Source organism: Tamandua tetradactyla, chromosome X (genome assembly GCF_023851605.1).
Source record: "Tamandua tetradactyla isolate mTamTet1 chromosome X, mTamTet1.pri, whole genome shotgun sequence".
NCBI classification, from domain to species: Eukaryota; Metazoa; Chordata; class Mammalia; order Pilosa; family Myrmecophagidae; genus Tamandua; species Tamandua tetradactyla.
Window position 1 is genome coordinate 83,628,913 of NC_135353.1, and position 25,097 is coordinate 83,654,009.

At 38.7% G+C, this 25,097-nt stretch overlaps 1 protein-coding gene across 3 annotated transcripts in view; it reads right to left on the bottom strand.

The window, feature by feature from the left end:
* Positions 1–24,790, bottom strand: part of DACH2 (dachshund family transcription factor 2) — a 782,542-nt gene extending 757,752 nt beyond the window's left edge. For all 3 annotated transcript variants that reach the window (XM_077145233.1, XM_077145232.1, XM_077145231.1), the window contains exon 1: positions 24,078–24,790. In XM_077145233.1, the coding sequence (XP_077001348.1) occupies positions 24,078–24,580 (503 nt within the window). In that variant the 5' untranslated portion in view covers positions 24,581–24,790. The remainder of the gene's footprint in view (positions 1–24,077) is intronic.
* Positions 24,791–25,097: the final 307 nt, after the last annotated feature.

Here is a 25,097-nt window from a genome sequence, read left to right on the forward strand (position 1 = left end):
TCTGTAGCACATAATCTAACTCAGCCTGTCCAGATAGATCATTTAAACAATTCAAACACAGGGAGCCCAGAATAAGAATGAAGACCTTTAATTCTGCATAGCTTAATGTCATGTCTGGATATATCTCAGAGTATATTAAGCAGATACTAAAAAAAGTATTGGCAAGGTTCCTTGAGGGATGGAAGAAAATATATGTAACTATTAAACTTTACCACAGCGGAAACCCCTGATACTGTGTCAAACATTAGGGACACCCAAATTAATAGACCAAGGCCTTGACATTGAGGCTTGCTCTTGTGAAGCTTATGTATGTAGCAGAGAAGCTTATCCTACCTATAGCTATGCTGAACAGTTACTTCTGGAGAACCTCTTTTGTTGCTCAGATGTGGCCCCTCTCTCTTTAAGCCCAATTCTGCCCTTACATGAGGCACGACATCCAGGGGTGAAACTCTCCTTGGCAGTGTAAGAGATGACTCCCAGGGATGAGCCTGGACCTGGCACCATGGGATCAACAGTACCATCCTGATCAAAAGGGAGAAAAGAAGTGTAACAAATAAGACGTCAGTGATTGAGAGAGTTCAAATAGAGTTGAAAGGCTACTCTGGAGGTCACTCTTATGCAAGCTTCAGTTAAACTTTGCTACCTACCATAACTTGCCAAACCCCAACCAAAACCATTCCTTTCAATCCTAAAGAACACCTAGGGCACAGTATAAGATTCTACAAAGGTTCCATGCACTAGGATGTTAGTCAGGGTTCTATAGAGAAGCAGAACCAACAGGAGAGATCTGTAAATATGAGATTTATAAAGGTGTCAGGTAACTGTAGGAATGGAAGAGTCCAAAATCTGTGGGGCAGGCTGTGAAGCTGGCAGCTCCAATGAAGGATCTGGATGAACTCCACAGGAGAGGTCTGATGGCTGAAGAAACAGTGAAAATCTCAATTCTTATTAAAAGACTTCAACTGATTAGATTATCTCATTGTGGGAGGCACATCTTAGCTGATGACAGATGTAATAAGCCACAGATAAAATCAACTGACTGATGATTTAATATACCAGTCTTCCAGTTTATCAACCAGCCATGAAGTATCCTTACAGCAATGGTCAGGCCCATGTTTGCCTAACTAGACAACTGGGCATAATCATTTGGCCAAGTTGGCACCAGAACCTAACCATCACATTCCACCCCTTGTCAACTTGGCACCTATATACATCATACGTGAAACATGCTTAATTCCAAAATAGAACACAATAACACACATATATTTCACCTAACAATACTCAACTGCCCTGCGTAGAACCAGAAATGTACTACATCTTTCCAGAATAGCATGCAAGGCCTTAGGTAACATTTGCTCTTACTTCATATCATATGACTTAAATACTATAGCATGAGCAATACAACTTATGCCATATGATAAGAGGAAAGCAAGATATTTGCTTATGTACAAATGTAAGTATAGTCCTAACAAAGCAGGAAGGATCTATTCATACAATTGTTTATGTAATTAGTCCAGTGGTCATACTCATATTTATCACTACTTTCTTCTACTACCCATTCCATGTTCCCTTTACCCTCAGTAAGTGCTTCAGTTGGTCATGGTTCTTTGCCAGGTGGGGTGACCCAGACCTTCATTCCTGAAGTTTCTGAGCCATTGATAGACCTGGCTGGATTGGGCTGTTGTAGTTTTCCAATGACTTTCAACACAGGGCATGGTTGTACTAAGATTTACCCTAGGGGATCTCTTGTATTCCAGGGAAAATTCTGCTTTACCTCTGTTCTGGCTTGAAAGGATTGCTGTACCTAGAAAATCCACATTTTAATCCTAATCCAATCTTGTAGAGACAGCCGTTTCTTTAAACCCTATTCAGAACTGTGTGTCAGAAACATCATTATATTATCTCCACAGAGGTGTGACTCCACCCATTCCAGGTAGGTCTTGATTACTTTATGGGAATCATTTAAAAGAAGAAGCATTTTGGAGAAAGCTTGAGAACAAGGAGAGAGCCGCAGCACCACAGCAGAGCCATGAGGCCAAGAGTCCACCAGTCAGAGATCCTTGGGGATGAAGAAGGTATACACCCCTGGGAGAACTTCATGAAACAAGAGGCTTGGAGAGGAAGTGAGAGGATGCCAGCATGTTCACCATGTGCCCTTCCAGTTGGGAGAGAAACCCTGTATTGCATTGGCCTTTCTTGAGTGAAGGTACTTCTTGCTGGTGCCTTAATTTGGACATTTTTATAGACTGGCTTTAATTGGGACATCTTCATGCCCTTAGAAATGTAAATGAGCAACTTATTAAATTCCTCTTTTCAAAAGCCACTCCATTTCTGATATATTGCATTCCAGCAGTTAACAATCTAGAACAAGCTCCATTGTGTACTTGCAGTCTTATTTCCCCTTGATAGTTAGCATCAATCACCCCAGACATAAAAGTAATCCCATTTCATGCCTGTTGATTCAATGGCATGAGAAACCCAAAGTACCCAGGTGGCAGTCTTAGCTTCCAGTTCAATGGAATCACTGTTGTGTCTCCTGGTAGGAGTACTACTTTTGGAACTAAGATCTGTAGACAAGCAGAGCTTAAGGATTCAGGGATAGGAAGCAAAAATTTTCCTAGTGTTTCACTAGGGATGATAGTGAGTGGTGCTACTCCCATCTCCACCGCTTGATTCCTGGAACCATGAATCCTGGCTATGGGAAAAAAAACACCATAGAGTGGATGCTGATTCAGAGAATACACAGCCTCCTGGAAAACACTGCCACAGCCCTGCAAGGTATTGTCTCCTAGTTGACACCATAATTGGGTCTACAAAAGGCCATTCTACTGTTCTATCAACCCAGCTGCCTCTGGATGACAGAGAACATGGTAACACCAGAGAATTCCGTGAGCATGCCCATATCCCACACTGCATTTGTTATGAAGGGGTTCCTTGATTAAAAGCAATACTGTGTGGAATACCATCATGGTGGATAAGAGATTCTGTTAAGTCCACATATGGTAGCTTTGCAGAAGCATTGCATACAAGGAATGCAGACTCCTATCTGCCATATATGTCTATTCTAGTGAGAATAAATCACTGCCCTTTGCATGATGGAAGTGGTCCAATGTAATCAACCTGCCACCAGGTAGAAAGTCAGGCAGTGGTGCCATATTGGGGACTGAGGGTGGGTCTCTGCTGCTGGCAGATTAGACACTCAGCAGGGGCTATAGCCAGGTCGGTCTTGGTGAGTGGAAGTGCATTTTCCTCAGCCCATGCATAATCTCCATCCCTGCCACCATGCCCACTCTGTTCATGAGCCCTTCCAGCAATGGCAGGAGCGGCTGAGGAAAGAGGATGACCTGTATCCAAAGGATGGGTCATCTTATTCACTTGATTGTTAAAACTTTCCTCTGCTGAAGTCACTTTCTGGTGAGCATTCACATGGTACACAAATATCTTAATGCTTTTAGTCCACTCAGAAAGGTCTATCCACATACTTCTTCCCCTGACCTCTTTGTCACCAATTTTCCAATCATGCTCCTTCCAAGTCCCTGACCATCCAGCCAAACCATTAGCAAAAGCCCATGGGTCAGTATACAAATGCACCTCTGGCCAGTTCTACTTCCAAGCAAAAATGAACAACCAGGTGCACTGCTAAAAGTTCCACCCACTAGGAGGATTTCCCCCCAACACTGTCCTTTAAGGACATCCCAGAATGGGATTGTAGTGCTATAGCTGTCCACTTCCAGGTGGTCCCTGCATATCAGGCAGAACCATCTGCAAACCAGGCCTGTTTTCTCTTCCTCAGTCAACTGACTGAAAGGAACTACCCAAGAAGCCATAGCCCTGGTCTGAGAAAGAGAAGGTAATGTGGCAGGAGTGGGGGTTGCGCACATTTGGGCCACTTCCTCATGTAACTTACTTGTGTCTTAAGGACCTACTTGAGTTCTATCTCTAATACACCATTTCCATTTTATGATGGAGTGCTGCTGTGCATACCCAACTTTATGGCCTGGTGAGTCAGACAACACACAGCTCATGATAGGCAACTCAGGTCTCATGGTAACTTGGTGGCCAATGGTTAAGCATTCAGTCTCTACAAAGGCCCAGCAGCAGGCTAAAAGCTATTTCTCAAAAGAAGAATAGTTATCTGCAGTGGATGGTAAGGCTTTGCTCCAACATCCTAAGGGTCTGCGTTGTGATTCTCCCATAGGGTCCTGCCAAAGGCTTCAGATAGCATCTCTATTTGCCACTGACACTTTCAGCACCATTGGATCTGCTGGATCATATGGTCCAAGTTATACAGCAGCTTGCACAGCAGCCTGGATCTGTCATAGAGTCTCCTCTTGTTCTGCTCCCCACTCAAATCTAACAGCTTTTCTGATCACTCAATAAATGGGCTGGAGTAGCACACCCAAATGAATATGTTGTCTCCAAAATCCCAAGAAACCAACTAGGCATTGTGCCTCTTTTTTGGTCATAAGCAGGGCCAAATGCAACAGCTTATCTTTTACTTTAGAAGGGATATCTCGACATGCCTCACACCACCAGATATCTATAAATTTCACTGAGGTGCAAGGCTCCTGTATTTGTGTTGGATTTGCCTCCCTTCCCCTGACCCACAGATGCCTTACCAGTAAGTCTAGAGTAGCTGCAACTTCTTGCTCACTAGGTCCTATCAGTATGATATCATCAATATAATGGACAAGTGTGATGTCTTGTGGGAGGGAGAAATAATCAAGGTCCCTGTGGACAAGATTGTGGCGTAGGGCTGGAGACTTGAAATACCCTGGAAGCAGGACAGTGAAAGTATGCTGCTGGCATTGCCAGCTGAATGCAAACTGTCTCTGGTGGTCCTTAATGACAGCTATTGAGAAAAAAGCATTTTCCAGATCAATAGCTGCATATCAGGTACCAGGCCATGTGCTGATTTGCTCAAGCAATGACACAGCATCTGAAACATCAGCTGCAATTGGAGTCACCACCTGGTTAGATTCACCATAATCCATGGTCATCCGCCAAGACCCATCTGTTTTCTGCCCAGGCCAAATAGGAGAGTTGAATTGAGCGTGGTGGGAATCACCACCCCTGCATCCTTCAATTCCTTAAGAGTGGCACTAATCTCTGCACCCTCCCAGGAATATGGTATTGCTTCTGATTCACTATTTTGGTAGGGAGGAGCAGGTCTAGTAGCTTCCACTTGGCCTCTCCTACCATTATAGCCCTCAATCCATGAATCAGAGAACCAATGTGGGATTCTACCAGTTGCTGAGTATGTCCATTCCAATTATGCATTCTGGAACTAGAGAAATGGCCACAGAATGGGTCCATGGATCCACCGGAACCACTGTGAGATGGACCTGAACTAAAACTCCATCAATCACCTACCCTCCTTGAGCCCCTACTCTAACTGATGGACCAGAGTGACATATTGTGTCTCTTAGAATTAGCGTCATTTCTGAGTAACTGTCTAATAATCTCTGAAATATCTGATTGTTTCCTTTTCCCCAATGCACAGTCACCCTGGTAAAGGTTGAATGTCTCCTTGGGCAAGGCTCAGAGGAACATTAATAGTGTAAATTTTGGGTGGTGTAAAAAGGTCCTTCCCCAAGGGTAACCAGCCCTCCCCTCATTTGAGGGTCTCTGGGACTGTGAACTGTTTCAAGTCTGGGAATTGATAAGGGGCTGTGATTCTCTTTTTTGCAATTCAAGTTAGACTTCTGTTCACTTGACCTAAAATTCTTCTGCTTATACAACTCAAACAGGAATTTAGTAGACTGTGCATTGATTTAACTTCTCTGTACCCCATGATCTACTAGCCAATGCCACAAGTCTCTGTGAGTCAGATTATTCTGATTATGCTTTGAGTCTGCTGTCCATTATGGTGGCCATGCCCACCTTGTCTATGGTAATTAACTGTCACCACATATCTTTTGCCAACTCAGGATCCAATCACCCCCACTGTGTTTAAGGATTCCAGCTCAGTAACAGTAGTTCTCACAGTAATATCTAATCTACAGAGAGAAGGGGGACTACAGAGCTCTTTAGGGATGATGGAGCTAGTTTCACAAATCTGTTTCTCAAGGTTCTGGTGAAAGATGTGTTCTCTGGACATTCCTGGTGTGTGTGAGCAGGTCTTCCATGATAAATCCACTCTAACATTCCAATCTCTCTAAGGTTCTGGATTCCCTTATCTACATTATACCAGGGCAGTTCTGACATTTTGATTTCAGGTAATGTCAGACACCTTTTGATTCCTGTTTCATCCAACCATCCAAAAAACTGTTAATACCCTTTATAATGCCGGGAGCTACAACACTGAATGCAGAATCTCTGCTTAGTGGGTCTAAATCAATAAATTCAGCTTGATTCAATGTTATATTCCTTCCACCATTATTTCACACCCTTAATATCCATTCCCACAGATACTCTCCTGATTTCTGTCTATATAGATTGGAAAACTCACGCAGTTCTTTTGGCTATAGTGTACCTCTTGATGGGTCACACTTTGTACATCATGCCTTGTTGCAACTTAAGTCTAGTTGTAGGTCTTGAAGAAAAGAAGGGTTGTGGGGGTGGGTCATGAAAAGAAATAGAAGTGTTTTTCAAGCCAATTACTTAAGGGCATTTCTTTGCAGTTTCACCTGGTGAAATAGGATTATTCACTCCAGACAGAGGAGTGATGGCTGTGTCACCAGGGGAGGTGGTTACAGGGTTAGCAGGCAGTGAAGGGTTAATCTTGTTAGGTGGAGGGTTGAATGGCAGACTCCTCTGAGGAGATTGGAGGCTAAGAAGCCATTTCCTCTGGGAAGGCTGGAGGTATGGAAGCTCTTTCCTCAGGGCAGTCCATTATAAGTTTATCTAGCAAAGGTTTAGCAGATTCCAGGGATCCCATCTGTCCATCGCCATCATTAACCAGCCATATATCACCATCCCACATTTCAGAATCCAATTCTTTTCCAATCAAAGACCTTATTTTAACAGTAGACAATCTGCAAGTTTGAGGTTTTAGTTTGCATTTTAAATCTGCTACTTGCACAATGAGGCTTGTGTCTGGTTTTTAGAGATCTCAATTTGTGACCACAGGAAATAAGATTTTCTTTCAGGGCACACATGGCACATTTATATGGCACAGAAGTTTCAAATTTGAAGCCTTCAGCTCATCCCTTTCCCTCATCACTGTATGCAGCATATCTAACAATAACCAGCCAACATCATTGTAACTTACTTCCACAAAATTCCATAAAGGCATCAAAAAAATTACCACCCAGAGCCTTGCCTCATATAAGCGAACTATTAGAAGAATCTAATGGTGATATTTTGAGTATCTCTTTTTCCAACTCACCCCATGAACTGTCAGTGACACTTTGACTATTGGAAATAGATTCATTAGTGCCTCCGAGTCTTGACAGAGTAGAAAACCAATTGAAAAAAACTTTTTTAAGATTCTGTTTCTCAAGAACCACTCCTCATACCAAGCTGTGTTACTCAGAGTTCTCTAGAGAAACAGAACCAACAGGAGATATAGCTAAATATAGGATTTATAAAGGTGTCTCAGGCAACCATGGGAATGGAAAAACCATACGGCAGACTGTAAAGCTAGCAGCTTGGTTGAAGGGTCTGGATGAATTCCACAGGAGAGGCTCGCTGGCTGAAGAAACAGTGAAAGAATCTCTCTCTTTCCTTAAAAGCCATCAACCGATTGGATTATCTTGTGGGTGATATGCCTTAATTGATCACAGATGTAATCAGACACAGATGGAATCAACTGACTGATGATTTAATCAATCAGCCACAAAATATCCTTGAAGCAACCGTTAGGCCAGTGTTTGCCTAACTAGACAACTGGGCATACTCACATGGCCAAGTTGACCCCAGAACCTGACCATCACAAGTAGGGTAACATTCCAGAAACCTACAGCCTCCAGATGGGTCCCTGGACCAGATAAGTCTTGAAATACAGAGGGGCCAGCCTCTTCAGAACATCAACTAGTTCCCTCCCCCTATCCCATACTATCGAGAGCCCCTTCCAACATGAAGAAGTTAGAATGAGCATAGCCCAAATACCCCTAAAGACTGGGAGAAAGATCAATGATGATGCTGGAGTTATACAGTGAAGGTAGTGTTTAACAAATGAGTATGACTGCTGAATCATTATACTGATTTTTCTTTTAGTCTCCACTATCTTAGAGCAGCTAGAAGTTAAAACCTAAAATTATGGAATCAAAAACCCATACCAAACTCTGGAATCTGTTCTAAAACTAATTGTTTTGATGTGCTTTGAAATCTATTGCTTTTTGTATATATGTCATTTTTCACAAAATAAAAGCAAAAAAAGTCAATTGTGATGATCAATGCACAGCTATATGATGATACTGTGAACCACTGATGTATATTTTGGATGATTACATGATATATGAATATATAATACATATCAATAAAAAAAATCATTTGGCCAGAAGACTTCCAGGGAAGGTGGTGGAATAGGGAGCTCCAGGACTCAGTCCTCCCACGAAAACAACTATTGAACAGATAGGAACTGCCCAAAACAACTGTTTTGAAACTCAAGCAGTCAGAAAAACACCATTCACAAAACAAAAACAACAACAACAAAAAAGAAAAACACCATTCAGCATCCAGGGAAGAGTGGAATGAAAAAATAGATAAATTATGGTAAAGAACTATAAATTGCTCTTCTCCAAGTGGATGCTTCCACCGTTCATCACCCATTCTCAAGGCACACTGTCATAGGGTCCTATCCTTGGCTAGCAGCTAGTGATAGAAAGGGATGTAAAAATCCTCTTCCCCAAGAACAGGAGTGAATTCAGGTGGCTGTGTCCAAGCTTCTAGGGCAGCTGTGGTTTCAACCTGCCCCAGACAAAGGCACAGTCATTATTTCAACCCTCCTTGAAAAGGGTGGAAGCTGTGGATATTAAAAAACCCAATGCTTCTTCAGGGCTATGGGGGACAGTTAGCTGAAGCGCTGCATTTTCTGGGCAAGCCAGGAAAGCTCAGCTTTGTGGAGCCATCAGAGAAGGTTTTGGAGCCCTTCCTGATCCCCAACCCAGGGAGACTTTGGAGCTGGTCTGTGCCCCCTTTGTGGGTCCCTACCATGTTTCCGTTGAATTATTATCTTGAATTTTCTTGAATTATTATTATTCCTTTCATTTGCCCTTCAAAATATTAACCTTCTGTTGGTTCCACAAACATTTCTGTGCATGCATATGGAATTCAGTCCACATCTTCAGAAGTTTATTTACTATATTTTGGAAAACATCATAATTAGAAGGCAATATTTCCTATCAGGGCATGCACCCTGAATTCATTCTGGTAGTGAGGCTCTGTGTGGCGCTTTTGTCTATTTGTACTTTGCTTACCTCTATTTCCCACCACTAGTCTTTCCATGATTCACAGATTACCTGGAATAAACCACTCCCTAAGCAAACTTACTTGTTCAAGTCCGTCTTTCAAGACTTACCATTTCAGAGACAGCATAGACAGCCTAATGTACCAGAGAGGTATAATAGAAGGCTTAGATTCAAGAACCGGCTCTGGTTGTGCTAGGTTGTGTGGTTTTAGGCAATTCATTTGACTTCCCTACATTTCCATTTTCTCACTTAAATTCAAGATCAGTTAACGCCCCCCCTTTTACAGTTGCCATGAGAATAAATACCCATAATGTGTGAACAAGCTTTGCAGCCTGTGAACTTCTGTAGAAACATAAGGTACTCTTATTCCCTAGAAGTGTTATAAGCTTTGTTATAACTATGGATGATGTTCATTTAGCATTAGTGAAAAAAAGTCTAAATGAGATTACATGACTCCACAGAACTACCATATTGTAAAGTTATCAGCCATTTGCTTCTAAAAATTTAAAAATTTCACAACAAAATTATTTTAAAAAGACTCTCTCATGGATCAAAACAAATGAACTAATACATGTGAACGCACTATATAAACTAAAAACCAGTACATATACAAAGTTTTTACAATTATGCCTTGTTTGTAATTTTAAACTTTCAGATATGTTTTCAGATAGAAGGTATATAAGAAATATTTAAACTCTGCTGTACTCATTAAATACAAAAATAACAAAAATGGGCGGGCCGCGGTGGCTCAGCGGGCAGGAGTGCTTGCCTGCCGTGCCGGAGGACCCCGGTTCGATTCCCGGCCCCAGCCCATGTAAAAAACAAACAAACAAACAAAATATAATAAAACAAGAAAATGTTTAAAAGATGTTTCCCTTTCTTCCTCCCTTCCTTCCTTCCATCCTTCCTTCCTTCTCTCTCTCTTTCCTTCCCTTCCTCCCTCTCTCTAAAAAAAAAAAAAAAAAAAAAAAAAAAAACAAAAATGTCACTTTGACATTCTGTAATTTAACTTTTAATGTTCATTAAATAATCTTGAATGCAGTGATTCAAATTGCTCCCTAAAAAACAAATTTAGTTTTTATTGAATATAATTAAACCATCATACATATACCCAAAGGAAAATGCTAACCTTTTTTTAAAAATTCATGCTCAATATGTGTTTCGAAAATGTGGAATGGCAAGCTAGAATCAAGCTGACATACCATTCATAGTGAGTAGACTTTCAAAAAATGGAACTGAATACTGTATAAAATTTTTAAAAATTAAAGTAACGTTTACTAGTGTAGTAAAGGAATGTTATTTCAGTGACAATGTGTATTCAAATATTCTGCTATCGTTTCTAATGTTATCAGTTCACCTCACATGGAATATCATCATCACATTTTGCCTTTAGTATACTTATTTTTATTCACAATTAATTTTTAGGCCTTCTGTTCCTTTTCATGAATCTGCTTAATCGAACCACTAAAACAAAATAAATTTAATTAGAAAAGGTCATCATTCATTTACAGACTCCATGAATAGGCTTTCATCAGTCTATATCGCCTACTTCCATCTATCAACTAGTTCCTGATCCATTCTCTATTTCCATTAGAAGTATTTTCTCAACAACTTTTCTTCTCCCTTATTTATCTTCATTTCTTTGACCATACCTAAATTTAATTACTTTCATGCTGATTTGACCCAAACTATAGGTCTTTTAGCTTTAAAATCAAGATCCTTTCTGATTTGACAGAAAACTTCAAATTACTGGACTCCACTGTCCCTTTTTTTATGGAACATGGATTCATATGAGACAAATATTTTTATATTTTCCCACTAATTTAGAAAAAAACTTAAAAAGAAGAATCTATTGGGATGTATTTACATTTTAAAAATGAAAGCACTCTGAATACACAGCAGAGAAGTCAGTCAACTCAGTGGGGCCAAACTGCAAAGGATAATTAAAACTTTACACACTGGAAGGATGGGGATTATGTAAACATCATACAAACCCAAGAAAAAGGGCATGCCCTTAAAATAATAAAACTCATCAGTCCTCTAGTATGACAAGGAGTAAGCAAAACAACTGAAATAAGTAAGTGGCTATACCAAATGCACTTGTACCAACTAAGCTCTGGAACTCTCCTCTTCAGAGCTCACAATATTCAACAAGTGCCCATAATCAGAATGGCTGTTCGCGCAGGACCTGGTCAGCATCAAGACCATCATGTTATATTTCTTTAATTGCAAGTTAAAAATCGATTAATTTTTCCCATCACATTGTTGAAACACTTCATAGAAATCTGATTTAGTGCTCTACTCATCACTGTGTTTTAACCCAAAAGCCATGATTTGTCTGTTGTCAATAGTGTTTATGTAACTTCTGGAAAATGATTATTTAGAGATACTGAACACAGGGAAGGGTGTAGAAGTCAACAACTTACTTCACGTAGTTAGCCAGATTTTGATCTGCTAACAGCTTACAATGAGTACGATATTCACTGAGTAAATACATCTTTCCATAGACAAACAAGAGTAAATCCAGGCAAAATATACTAATTTAGTAATCACTAACAAGCTCAAAGATACTGCTGATAGCTATGATGTATATGCTATGTCTCCCTGTTCTTTGTTCACTTTGGATATTTGTTATACAAAGCACTTAATTTCAGACTTATTCTATCTTGACATATTTCTGGGCTCTCTCCCCTTCCCACCAGTGTAAGCTCATAAAATGTAAATGAGATGTAACATTAGAATAAGCTAAATATAATTAGACAAATATTCTGTAAGCATTTTGCAATGAATTGTAAAAATTATTATTGTCTTAATTTTCAACAGTTTTGAATTATTTACCTCATTTACTTTTCTTTTCCTTACTGTAGGTTAGCTGAGAGTTAATTATATAACAATAATCTGGAGATGAGACAATAAGAATTTGGAGAGTTCTTAGGAACACTACTTTCCCTTTGATAAATAGCCTTGCACAAAAAGGTACTTATTAAATATTTGTTGAAATGAAGTGACAAATGAACTGAATTAGAAAATATATATTATATATTATATACATTATATATTCAACCTGAATGTTCTAATTGGCTTATAAAGTGAAACCTAAAGCTTGTATTACTATGCAATAATTTTTCCTATTAAAGAACTCCCCTTTCCTCTTGTTCAAATATTAACCTAGAGGGTACTCATACTTTTTTTACAAAATTAATCTAGAAATTTAGCAGCTCACATGCTATTTTTCAAAGCAGTGAACTTTTAAAAATCTCAAATAAATACTACCAAATGCTGTTCTTAAATATTTAACTACACATATTAGCAAATAAACCTGTCTTCCAAAGTTATTTAAATTTAAATATAACACATTTAAGGGCTAATGTATTCTGTATGAATTGAAAAGAGAAATGTTTCTCATCTCTGTTTTTATTTCTGCCACAAAGTATTGTACAGGACCACATGAAAACAAATCAAACACTAAGATTGAAGATCTGACTATTTTAAAATCCTAATGCAAATGAAAGCAAGCTTTTTAACATGAAAAAAATATTTTTAATCCACTGTTGCACATTTTATTACAAAAATATGTCTCTTAGAATGACTAATTTGTTTAATTTTATAAAGAATAGGACTGATATTCCTTGCAACAAATATATATTAGAGAAGAAAAACTAAAGTCAATTAACTTGGCCACTCTTAAGGAGAAATAATTGTATTATTTTAATTTTTTTATTTGCATTTTTATAACACATGAATACATTCTTTGCAGTAATAAAACTAAAATAACTTTTTTATATCTTAATAATATGACTATTTTTTGTTGGTCCTCTCTGCTATGATTCTAAGGACTGGAAAAATCTAACGGATATTACATAAGAGGAAGATATGGGAAAGGAAATTTAAGGATTAATCAACAATAAATGTGACAAAATTTGTAATTTCAACAAAGATTTCATAATGTAATAAATATAAGCAAAACCAGAATGATTCCACAATGTGATTTCCATGAGAAAAGGGATTGTTTTGTTCACTCTGTTCACATACCACCCAGAGCATTGCCTGTCACACAGGGTGCCCTCAATAAGGGCTCATTATCTTTATCATTGCAAATCTAATCATGAGGTATCAGAAATGGCTGCAAAGAGTTTTTATTTTATTTATAAAACTTAGATAATTAAGTGGATAAAAATGAGTCTTCTAAATGTCTATGGATTTTAGACAATATTACAAAAAAGATATTCACTGTGGTCTAACTTACGTCCTTGGGAGAACTGTTCCAGATGAGGTCTTTTTGAGTTTTCTAATTAAACTTCCTTAGATTGAACTCAAAATGGGAACCTATCTTAAAGCATCCCACCCTATTGTCGATAGTGTTATACAGAAGAAGTCTTCAATGTCTGTATGTTTATTATCCTTTCGGAAGGATCAAGACCTAAAATGTATGTATAATAAATTTTTATGGATGGTCATATTAAAATTTTTATATAGTTTCTGTGAATTTGTTGTGTGTTAATGGTACATTTAAGCACATGATTCTGAAAATAGGTACAGTGTAAATTGCATCTGTGCTGGTTTGAAAGGATGTATGTACCCTAGAAAAGCCATGTTTTAATGCTAATCCCATTTTGTAAAGGCAGTTGTTTCTTCTAATCCCTATTCAATACTGTATGTTTGAATCTGTAATTAGATCATCTTCCTGGAGATGTAACCCAATCAAGAGTGATCATTAAGCTAGATTAGGGGATGACATGTCTCCACCCATTTGGGTGGGTCTTGATTAGTTTCTGAAGTCCAAAGAAGAGGTTTGGAGAATGGGAAATTCAGAGGAAGCAAAGTCCACCAGCCAGTGACCTTTGGAGATGAAGAAGGAAAATGCCCCCCAGGGAGCTTCATAAAACAGGAAGCCAGGAGAAGAAGCTAGTAGATGATGCCGTGTTCACCATGTGCCCTTCCAGCTGAGAGAGGAGCCCTGACTGTGTTCACCATGTGCCCTTCCAGATGAGAGAGAAACCCTGAACTTCATCGGCCTTCTTGAACCAAGGTATCTTTCCTTGGATGCCTTAGATTGGACATTTCTGTAGACTTGTTTTAATTGGGACATTTTCTCAGCCTTGGAACTGTAAACTAGCATCTGATTAAATTCCCCTTTTTAAATGCCATTCTGTTTCTGGTATATTACATTCCAGCAGCTAGCAAACTAGAACAGCATTTATGTACCTTATTATCCAAAGCCATCAAAAGATAAAATAGTTTTATATGATAATTAAGTATTGTTCTAGTTTGCTAGCTGCTGGAATGCAACACACCAGAGACGGATTGGCTTTTAATAAAAGGGGATTTATTTTGTTGGTTCTTCAGAGGAAAGGCAGCTAACTTTCCACTGAGGCTCTTTTCTTACGTGGAAGGCACAGGATGGTCTCTGCTGGTCTTCTCTCCAGGCCCCTGGGTTCCAACAACTTTCCCCGGGGTGACTTCTCCAAAGGCCTGGGTTGAGCTGCAAGTGCTGTGATGAGGAATGCTGAGCTGCTAGACTGTGCTACATTGCGTTCTCTCATTTAAGCACAAACCAATTAAGTTAAACGTCACTCATTGCAGCAGACACGCCTCCTAGCCGACTGCGGATGTAATTAGCAACAGATGAGATTCACCTACCATTGGCTCATGTCCACAGCAACAGAACTAGGTGCTTTCACCTGGCCAAGTTGACAACTGAATCTAACTACCACATGTCCACCCCTTGTCAACTTGGCAGCTACTCACATCACCTTAAACAGGTGCAAAATATTCTCTTCTGGCTGTGGACCTGTGAATCTCAAAATAAGTTGTCTAGTGCCAAGATGCAAAGGAGGATATTCACAGGATATAGATTGTCATTTCCATAGGGAGAAACTGGAACACAGATGTAAAACCTGCAGGGCAAGCGCCATGGGATCTCAAAGTCTGAAAGTCATTTATCCTTCGGCTGTAGAAAGTGGCAGTCCCACCCCTTCCAAGGGCCTATGCAGTGGCCGGCCTCTTTCCAAATCAACCTCGGGGAACATCGAGGAGACCACCTCTGGGCTCCACTCTCTCCAGGCATCAGGGCCACCCCTGGGCTCTCTGCCATTTCTGGGGCGCACGCTCAACCCCTCCACATGGTGGCAGCCAGGCTCTCCCAGTCCCCCAAGGAGCGTGCTACGCCTTTTCCAAGGCCCGAGGCTGCACAACTATTCCACTGCAATGAGAGGGGAGACTCATCCTCGCCCTTCAGGGTAAACTCACCCTCTCCACACATACAGGTGGGTCCACTCTCCTGGCCGAGGTTTCTTGGCTTCAGACCCGAACTTCCACGGTTCTCACTCTGCAAACTCCAATCTCTCCCTTTTGTGTCCTCCTTCGTCAAGATTGGCGGTGGTTTCATTTACACCAACAGTCTCTTCAAGCCCTCCAGGACTTCTCCATCAATCTCTTCACAGTTCCTCCAAAGTCTTCCCCTTAGCCATCCAAAACACAGTTCCAACAGATCTGGCATTTGCAAACCGCAGCAGCACCCCACTCTCCGGTACCAACTCTGTTCTAGTTTGCTAGCTGCTGGAATGCAACACACCAGAGACGGATTGGCTTTTAATAAAAGGGGATTTATTTTGTTGGTTCTTCAGAGGAAAGGCAGCTAACTTTCCACTGAGGCTCTTTTCTTACGTGGAAGGCACAGGATGGTCTCTGCTGGTCTTCTCTCCAGGCCCCTGGGTTCCAACAACTTTCCCCGGGGTGACTTCTCCAAAGGCCTGGGTTGAGCTGCAAGTGCTGTGATGAGGAATGCTGAGCTGCTAGACTGTGCTACATTGCGTTCTCTCATTTAAGCACAAACCAATTAAGTTAAACGTCACTCATTGCAGCAGACACGCCTCCTAGCCGACTGCGGATGTAATTAGCAACAGATGAGATTCACCTACCATTGGCTCATGTCCACAGCAACAGAACTAGGTGCTTTCACCTGGCCAAGTTGACAACTGAATCTAACTACCACAAGTATATATTTTCTTATGTTTTTATTTCAGTACATCAGGATAACTCACAACTGAAAATAATTTAGACAATGCATTAACAAATTATTATAAAGATAAATTGATCCAAATATTATTTGTGATGATATTACCACAGTTTTCAGATAAACAAGTGAGAGACAGTCTAAAAGCTCAGAATATAACATATTGCTGTAAGATATAATGGTTATAACTACTAATCCAATACATCTCTTATACAAAGCCGTAAATACATGAGTGAAAAAATAGCACAGATGTTCATCTCTAATGCAATTTCCATTCAATTTCTTAAGTGTGTCCCTGTGTGCAAACTAGCTTAACGTTATGTTTAGCTTGCAAATTCTTTTAATAAATAATGAATGCAGTAAAACTAGGAGATCAATGGCAAGCTGAGAAATCATAAAAAAAAAAAGCCTCTTGTGTTCAGACTGCTGCCCATTTCAAACTTTAATCCAGAGACAGATCAATATTACATTTTATCTTTCTAACTCATTACATAAATAGCAGATAGACTAAACATAGCCTAAATGCTGTTACCAGCTAGCAGTTGCCAACAACCTGATAAGATCCTTGGACACAACTGTAACCAAACATTTTATACCTTAACATATATACACTATATTATACACTATTAAACGGTCTAAGAAACAAAAATGTTTATAGCAAAAAAATATTATGGTTCGTTAATATTTTTAAACATTCCTGTACTATATTTTTCCAGTAGTGTAATTACAAAGTTTTCACCACAATTTGCTCTCATAAAGTAAATAATTGTAATGGGTCAAAAAGTACATAGATACCCATAGTTTCAACCTCAGGGTACCTAGATGAATGGAGACTTTACTCTTCAAAAATAAAATAAAATGTTACCTACAAAATATTAAGTTCAAAATGTTTCACAACAGTTGAGAGTATTTTTTCACTTCCAAAACCTATACAATGAAACCTTGGGATAAATGAAATAAATATGGTAGTAATGACACAATGCAGGGTAAGTAATAAATTTCACTAGAGTTATAGCAAAGTTCATTTTGATGTACAAATGTTATTCTACAGTCTAAGAAATTAGACCATAAAAGTAGCACTGATTATTACTGGATGATTTATAACCTACATATAATTACCACAAATGTAAAATACCTGAAATATATTAAAATGAAATAAACTTTTCTAAGATTTTCAGCATTATAAGGTGAGGAAATGATGAATGCACAATGAACAGGCAGGCTGCCTCCTCCCTACTAAAAAATGTTTAATCCTGAAGAAGTTCTAAATCCCTCAGGAAATGTATATTGCAGCTTCATTAAGCCAACTGGAAGCTTATTAGTAAGGATTTAAAAACTTAACACCCTTTGTAATTGCCTTGAATAAAATATAGTTCTATTTATAGTGACATTTTTAATGTATTCTAATCATATATAACTTATCATTTTTCCTACTATGATTAAATATTAATGCGGAGGCATTATTAAGCAGCTATATTATATTTAAGTTTTAATATATTGATTTCCACCATTTTGCAATAATTAACAGTATAGATGAAAATTAAGACTGTTTCCCATGAAGAATCTTCCAATTGGTATGACATTTTCCTCTGATTCTTAAATAAAACAAATTTAGTTGTACTAACAAAAAATGGAAAAAGGTATTCTCCCACTTTAAGAGCTTCAATCTCTTTGACATGGATTACAGTATATGGGAACATTAATGCATCTGTCATGAGAACAAGCTAAGAATAACATCTAGACATCAAACTGAACAGAGAATCCATCTGAAGTGATTCATTCAGACCTGTCTCATTGATTTATTAAACACAGGGTAACATCTGCAGCCTCACAGAGCTGCTTGATGAAATCAATGCAAAATCAATTCAGATGAAAAAAAGTGTAAAAAGAGATAAATCAAAACACCATTTGCATGCATTTCCACAATTAGGCTTATTGGGTGCAAAAGTTCAAATTTTCCTTCCAAAGCAAATGTGTTCAAATGTTGTTTTATCTTTTTAGAATTCTGTGATCTAAAGTGACAGTGAAGGGTTTTGCAAGTTGAGATGATAAAAGGGAAAAGAAAAAGGGGGAAGAATGCTAACAAAGACCTTTCGAACATGCAGAAAGAATATCACTAATACCTGATCGTCTTGCTTTTAGGGAAAGATTTTATGTCTTTTCTCTATAAACATAATATTTTCAGTTTGGTATTAATTAGGGTGATTATATTACTTATTTGAAATTTAGAGAGTGGATAAACTTAAATCATTTGTATCTTTAAATGCACAAATTAAAATGCTACTTGAGATCTAGACTGCCAACTGAAATATATCGTGATTAGGGTTCCTCACAATTATATTTGTCTGCTAGAAACATTGTTAAAACATCTAGAAATGTCATTAAGATAAAATAGGTTACTTAAGAAAAGTGTCAAGTAATTTAGACTTGATATCTCCCTACAGGCATTAGGGATTTCCTTTGTAAAACCATATAAAACACTGATGTCTAACAACCATTAGGTCCTAATTATTGGAATTCATGTATGTAATAATGTACATAAATATCCAAAGATGTACTCCATCATATCATGGCATTTCTTTAATTAGTCATTTTTAATGCAGGATCCATTACCTAATAAATGAATATTTAGGGCAAATATGGATACCAGCTAAAGTATTTAAATAAACAGAAAAGTTGCTGGTTTATGCAGAAGTGTACTTTAAAAATGAATATACAGGTGGAAGTTCTATGCACTGGCACATGGCCAGACTACTTTACTTATAATCTTGATGTAATTCTTCTAATAAAATTCAGAACATAGTTGACTATATGACTGCTTTTAATAGACAAAATGACTATCCCCTCATTAGTCTTTGAAATAAAATATCTGCATTTATGGCCTAGATTCATCCACAAACCAATTTTTGTTTCTGAAAATATGTCATAGAAAATATAAGCCCAGGAAAATGATGCAGGCCTTCAAAAATTCGATGTTGCTTAACATCAAATTTTTTCTATGGATGCAAAACATCAATTTTCAATGTAGACTATGTCATTCTGTGTGGATTGCATACTATAAAGTACTATAATACAAAGACAAAGTCATTGAGTGGTTACAATAATCATGTTTCTAATATTTGAAAGTAATTTTCAAATGCAAAGTTATAATTGACAGCTATTTTCACATCAAAACACTTTTACATAGTACAAAAATATCAATAAACTACAATTGGACCACTTCGAATTTTAATTTAAAAATTGAATTTTCTTGTTCATATGTTGAATCATGTCTCCAAATGCATTAGTAAAATATTTTCTTACTCATATCATTCTTGTTTCTTCAAGTATCCATTTATTATATTTAAATGACTGAATAACACTTGACCAGTTGGATTGCAAATGAAATTAAATACCGATCATAAAGTCTAAAATTGTTACTTTCATAAATATAGGTAGAATAAAATAGATAATACAAAAATGTGTTGGTTGGCTTTCATATTTAGTGAATACCAATTTTAAATCTAATAATTTATTGCTACACTAACTTTGAAGAACTTAAGGATAATCCATTGCGTAAGTGTGAACGTTAGACATTTGCTTTCTGAATCTGCCTGCTCTATCTGATATTAAAAACTTCAAGCTCTCTTGTATAAGAAATGAGAAAAAAGTCACAGTGCTTTACCCGCAAATATAAAGATCTAAAACAAGATAACTTTTCCAATTTGGTTTTGAGTTTTTTTATCATCGTTTTCTTAATAATCCTCGAAATAATCTCCCTACATTCATTTCTGAAGTTAAAGGGCTTGAAGAAAACATTGTATAGCCTTTTGGAATTGGGGAAATGTAAAGCTTTAGCTATTTAATTGAACAATGAATTGTTCATTGAACAATGAATCCCCAAGTGTTTCAGTCTTGCTGTTCTTTTGAGGCAGGTATACTTTCCTAACTTCTTTTCTGAGAAGAGGCCATTGAATACTTTGATAATTAGCTAATGACAAAATAGTTAACATAGTGCACTAATAGAGTTCTGATTGTAACTGTCAGTACTGCCAAACAAGCAACCATATTAATAGAAATGTACACTGAACTAAATCAAAATGACACATAGAGGCACTACAGTAAAGCCCTTGAAAATGACCATTTTGAAAACGGTTCATTTTGTGTGTTCTGGGATTGTGTAGGGAGCATTCCAAATTAAAATACCCCATTTGACAGAGAGGGAGGTGGTGAGAATAATGTTTATTATGTAGGAAGAGAAAATTGCCAATGACACTATTACAAATGGGACTTCCATTCAACAATATATTACGAAAACAAGACATTATGAAACAATATATTATGAAAATGAATCCATCAAGAGGTGATAACAAATTTCTTCTCTCAAATCATAACAGTAGGTAACAGTTTCCACTTTTTCCTTGCACTTTCCCCCTTAACCAGAAGTGCTAAGAAATCTGGGTTTGGAATAACAATTCTCTTTAGCCAGATTTCTACTGGCACAAATCACTCATCTTTGAGCATCTCTCGAAGCTCTTCTGCTCCATCTTTCACTCCCTCTCATGGCATCCTTCTGCTCTTATGCATACATCTCCTCTCTTTCTAGCCTCCTGTCTCCTCTACTTTATTATGTCTCTTTTGGGCCTCATTCCTATTTATATGCTTCACCTTTCTTTCACTGAATAGAAAAGTCATAAAAATAATATTGCTCTAAACACCAATTTCACAATTTTATAAAAACACACAGATTTCTGAAATTATTTATGATACATGTTTCTGTAAATAATATTACCTAAGGTCAGAAAACACCTTCCATAAACATTACCATTTTTTGTAATTTTAACAACATGATTATGAGGGCAGTTTTGCATCAGTAAAATTTGTAATGTTATTTTACCACTAGTTTTTCCCAAAGAAGTGGGTTTTTTTCCTATCTAGAAATGCAGTACAGGTGTGTTTCTAGTAGTTTTCTTCATCTTCACTAATGGATTGCATTCACAGAATATATTTCATAAATTTTTACAATTATATATTGCAAGATTTGTGACACAATTATCAAAAATGCATATAAAGGGTGCACAGGTGGTTCAATGGTAGACTGCTCACCTTTCATGTGGGAGACCCAGGTTCAATTCCCGGACCATGCACCCAAAAAAAAAAAAGTGAAAAAAATGCATATAACAAAATACCCATAAAGAAAAGAAAATGCAGTAAGAGGCACATGCATCATCTCAAAGATATTCCTTCCTACATGTATAATATTTCTCTATTATTTTTATGCATGTATATACACATAAGCAAAAATAATTCAAGCAAAAAGTAATTAGCACTGTAAATGCTGTGATAAGAAGTAAAAAAAAAAAAAAACTTAACTAAGTTAAACAAATAACCTAAAAATACATTGTATAACAGGGTTCAAAAATAGCATAAGACCACCTGTTTCTGGATGCAGAGTAATATATCATTTTTCCCTTCAGTGAGTAGCTCTTATAAAAAGTAAGGAAAAATTTAAATTTACAAAAGAAGGCATCAAATCAATTAAAATACTTCACTTATTTTCAAAACGAAAGCCATATTTTGCATAAGAATGTGTAAGTTAACTATTAAGGAAGATTTTCTAAGTACAATAATTTTTCCACTTTAAAAATGGGCATTTGTGGGTGCACATGTAGTTCAGTGGTTAGAATGCCCACCTTCCATGTGGGAGACCCAGGTTCGATTCCTGGACAATGCACCAAAAAAAAAAAAGAATGGCCATTTGAAAGAGGGGGTGGGAGGAAGGAGGGAGGGAAAGAGGAGAAAAGAAAGAGAGAGAGAGAGAGAGAGTTAATTAAAGGATAGGCTTTCATGTTTGCAATGAATCTTTCTGAATGGCAACAAATGAAGGAGATAGGCCCCATCCCAAATCCCTTATAACCTGTGAGTTTTTGTGGCAGGAAGTGTTTTGTGGTCAAAATGAAATTTCCTTTTCACTTGTATAACCCATAATTACTTATTTTATTGAGAAAGCAATTATATTTTGTGTTTTGAGTACATCCATCTTCCTTAAGAAAATATGATCTGGTGATGATATTGTGAGTTTTTTTATTATATTCCAAGAATGGAATGATCATATGGTAAGAATGTTCATGTTTGTATGTTATGTTTAAAAAAAATAAAAAAGAAAATATGATCTAATGAACCAGGTTTGCAAGCCATAGATACTAATTAAGAGGAACAAGAACAGGTTTTTGTTTAAGTATGGAAACACAGAAGAACACTGCTCAAAGTAAAGAAGGAAGACAAAAGGTCCCCTTGTAAGTTCTGTAGCATTATCTTAATGTAAGCAACAATTTGTCTATAAGTTGTCAATGTACTTCAACTGTACTTTATTATTTGGATTTTAAAACAGATATTAAAATTGGGTTACAGGTTGAGTTCACAGACCAAACGAAACTTTTATTTAAAGTTTCATTGTGAGAAAGTGTGCCTCAGCACAAGTTTTCTGCAGCAAGAGAAGCAATAGAACTGTTTTACATCAAAACCCTTTGCTCACTTTAACTTAGTGATGGTAATTTTTCTTGGTTTGAATACCAATCACATCTGCCAAATGTGTACATTCCTAACTGAAATATTATCAAACCGGACATGAAACAAACATTAAGAAGACTAGTTCACTGGTGTTTAAAAGATCAAACAATCTTGAATATAATTTACTTTCCTTTTTAAACTGAGAAACATTGAATAAAATTTGCTTTTCATAGGCAAATGTATTTCTTCTAAAATGTACTTCTAAGGGGTGACATCCAAGAGGTACACCCACAACCAGGTACGCTAGAGCTCATCATTTAAGAAATCCTCTCTTTGAGGGAATGGGATCCTTCCAACTGCTATCCTGGGGAGTAGGAAAGAGCATTCTCTCTAGAAAACCTGGCAACTTCTACTCCAACCCCCAACTGGGCCCTGGCGTTTCATGACCCATTTTGCCATCTGCGGACCCGTCACAAAGGGATGATACCAGGGAAGTGACATCTGTCCTTGTCCCTTTCTAAAAATAAAAAATAAAAAAATAAGATCCATCGACTTCCCTGTATCGTGTACCGGGGAGCTTTGCTCATCAGGCACAAGCACACATCCTCACATGCACTTGCCTACACATGCATACACACACATACACTCCAAGATCACCACACACCCCACACACTCTCATAATAAACACACAGGATAGGGATCGAATCACCCTCTGGGATGGATTCTAGACTTTTGACACACACCCCCCTCCAACCCCCGCATTACCCAAGTATCCTGAGTTGCCAGCTTAGGAGCCCAGTTTACAGTTCAGCCAGCCCTTGGAGAAAGCCCTTTTCAGGAGAAAACCTATCGGACACGTACGGCCACAAAGGAGCAAGAAAGAAAAACTAACAGAGAATGAACAAATAACCACAAACAGCCAAGAAGCCATGCAACATATGGACGAAGGGCTGGAACGTTTCAGTAGGAGACTGCAAACTCAAGTTTGTTTGAGACTTTTTCAGACCCAAGGACTGCCACTGAGTGTGCACTAGAAGGGGCGGGAAGTTAACTGGTCCTTCTCGGCCTGTTTTCCTACCGACGTACAGCAGGAAGAGTAGAGGCAAGCTTGTTAAAACCTTCTGCAGACAGAGAAAGTTAGATGAGGGGCATGAGACATGCAGAAGAGGGCAAAGGGGGACAAGAAGAGAAGCGAGCGAGCCAAGAAACGAGCACCTCACCTGGCATTGGTGCAATCAGTGAACAAAGTTTCAAAGTCTTTCCTGGTGATGAGTTTGCAGCGGTTCACCCCGGGCTGGATGGCCCCCAGCCCACGGAGGATCCGGATCTGCTCGACAGTACACACCACGGGGGATATGTCCAGTCTCTTCAGCTTGGTGTACACCGTGTGCAACCCTCCTACCAGATGCTTAAGGAAGAGATCAAAGACTTGCGGCAGGCAGATCAACTCCTGGCCGTCCATTAAGAACGAAGCCACTTTCATCCCATGCATGTCTACCATCCGGCACTCAGTGCTGGTGTTGCCGCTGCCCCGGCTGCCACTACCGACCGCACAACTGCCGGCGCTATTTCTATGATTATTAGTCATGAAATTGTTGATATTAGGAGTGAGACGAGGGGGCTTTCCCAAAGTTGAGTAGAGGGATTCGCCCCGAAATAATCCCCTCGGGACTCCGGCACCGCTGGAAGCCGCAGAGATCACCGGAGGTGCGGAGACAGCCATGGTCACTCACTCTCAACTGTGGATCCTCGGGATCTCGTTTTCTAGTCCTGGCTCTTCTAGTTCCTCTCTAACTCACACTCACTCTCTCGCCCTCTCTTTGGTGCTCACTCGTTGGCTCCGAACTGTTCACAGGACTCCAGTAGCCGGGATCACTCCGGGGCTCCGGCTCATCCACCAGCCAACAAACAGTGAGCAGCTGGCATCCGCTGAAGCCCGAGACCCCACCCCCACCACACCCCCTCTCGAGACTGGCAGCTCCCCCAGCCAATGGGTCCCGACCCCTCGGCGCCTAAGCACACCGAATGGCTGCCGCCGGGTAAAGACTCTCCGTTCGGCCTCCGACTATTGAGGCCTATCAGGTCGCTGGGTGAATGGGGATGGAGCCCTAAAACTGGGTGCTGTGTTGCCTTCTCTGTTCATGTTCACAATGTAATGGGAGAACATCCAATTTCACGCAGAACTCTCAAAATGGTCGAGGCTGCGAATCTCTCCCCTCCAAGTCTTAGGAGTGGGGGGT